General features: G+C 41.4%; 1 protein-coding gene across 1 annotated transcript in view; it reads left to right on the top strand.

Moving 5' to 3' along the window:
* Window positions 1-1,052, top strand: part of MTHFD1 (methylenetetrahydrofolate dehydrogenase (NADP+ dependent) 1, methenyltetrahydrofolate cyclohydrolase, formyltetrahydrofolate synthetase) — a gene marked incomplete at both ends in the record, with an annotated part of 30,008 nt that extends 28,956 nt beyond the window's left edge. Inside the window, one exon of the mRNA XM_010017996.1 lies at window positions 900-1,052. Coding sequence (XP_010016298.1) covers window positions 900-1,052 — 153 coding nt within the window. The remainder of the gene's footprint in view (window positions 1-899) is intronic.
* Window positions 1,053-1,545: the final 493 nt, after the last annotated feature.

Genomic DNA, 1,545 nt, shown 5'->3' with positions numbered 1-1,545 from the left:
ATTCCTGCTAAGTAGTCTCTCGGGTTGTGTTTTTTTTCCCCTCTTGTTCCACTGAGATGTCTAATCAATTTTTGAACCCATTTGGATTTTTGGCAGTCACAATTTTGTTGGGGGAAATGTTCCACAGGTGATACAGTACTACTTGTGGAAAAAAGTCTGCTTTTATAAGCTTTGAACCTGGCAGCTGGTTGTTGTATTAAGTGCTTTTTTGTTGGTGTGTGGCTTTTACTTTTCTCTGGCATGATGTTCTTGTGAATTCACCTGCTTTTGCATTAATGAAGGTCGGTAAAGGGCGTCTGAAGAGAAGAGCAATGTGAGAACTGGCCATTCTTTGTTTACAGTGTGCTTGAATAATTTTGCTTTTGCAGTTTGTTTACTACTGGCATACATGGTTTCTCTTTCATGTTTCTTGTGTATCAGTTTGAAAGTCTATCAAAATACCATAGGCATGTAATTGCCATTTCCTCATTAACTTCAATTATATTGATCAAACATTTCTAATTAACTGACTTCATCTGAACAAGAACTTTAGTTCTGACCTATTTAAATTAAGATTTGGGAGGAGAGTAAGTAAGCTAGCTATCAAAGTTGTGTATCTAACACTTCCATACCATTAGTTTTTTGCTCTGTTGGATGTGCTGGGGGCTGTGGTGGTTCTTTCTTTAATACTTAGTGGAGGGCAGGGAGACAGTTTGGGGGAGAAGAAATGGGGATGCAGGATGGTCAGTGGATCTGACAGGCTGTGGACAAAGCTGTTGGTGAGGAGTAAAATGTCCTGGAAAATGTTGGATGACAACAGACAGTGGCAGAATAGAGCAATTACATTTATGTATGGGAAAAGTTACTATGTTTTCACTTATTTCTCTCCTCTTTCTCTTCCTTCTCATTGCCTTTCCCAGGGATTTGGAAACCTGCCAATCTGCATGGCTAAAACTCATTTGTCATTGTCTCATGACCCTGAACAAAAAGGAGCACCTACAGGTTTTATTCTGCCAATCCGAGACATTCGGGCCAGTGTTGGTGCTGGGTTCCTGTATCCACTCGTAGGAACGGTATGTGATTGCATGAAGCCCTCAACCATGGGGTGAGGAAAAAACTTCATGTGCATTCCAATAAGCAGCTACTTCTAAGTATCTTAGATTAGGAGAATCCTTGTCATTTGCAGTTGGTGTTTTAACAGTCCAGTGTATTAGATGCCCTGAATAGGGTTTTTTCCAGGGGGAAGAGGGAAGCTAAAATAGACCTCTGCCTGTTTGAATACATAGCAAGTCCCGAGTATACTCCTCAGGTCACATATCTCTGCCTTCCTGGAGTTTGAGGAAGGGGTAAGCTCTGTAGCTAATGAATTCTGGGAACTACATTCTGGTGGAGGGAATGGAAGAAATCCTTGGCCCAACTACTTGCTGTTGTGACTTTGCATTCCTGGTGAAAGCACTTTGCAGTATTGCAGGTGAAGTCTGTGTACACTTGCAGATCAGGGTAGAACAAGACAGTAACTCCAAAGCTTACAAAGCAAACAGCTTCTGATGAGACACCTCTAAAGTG

The sequence above is a fragment of the Nestor notabilis genome, unplaced genomic scaffold (genome assembly GCF_000696875.1).
Source record: "Nestor notabilis isolate BGI_N333 unplaced genomic scaffold, ASM69687v1 scaffold19787, whole genome shotgun sequence".
Taxonomy (NCBI): domain Eukaryota; kingdom Metazoa; phylum Chordata; class Aves; order Psittaciformes; family Psittacidae; genus Nestor; species Nestor notabilis.
Note: the sequence above shows the minus strand (reverse complement) of the source record. Positions and strands in the feature narration are given on the sequence as shown.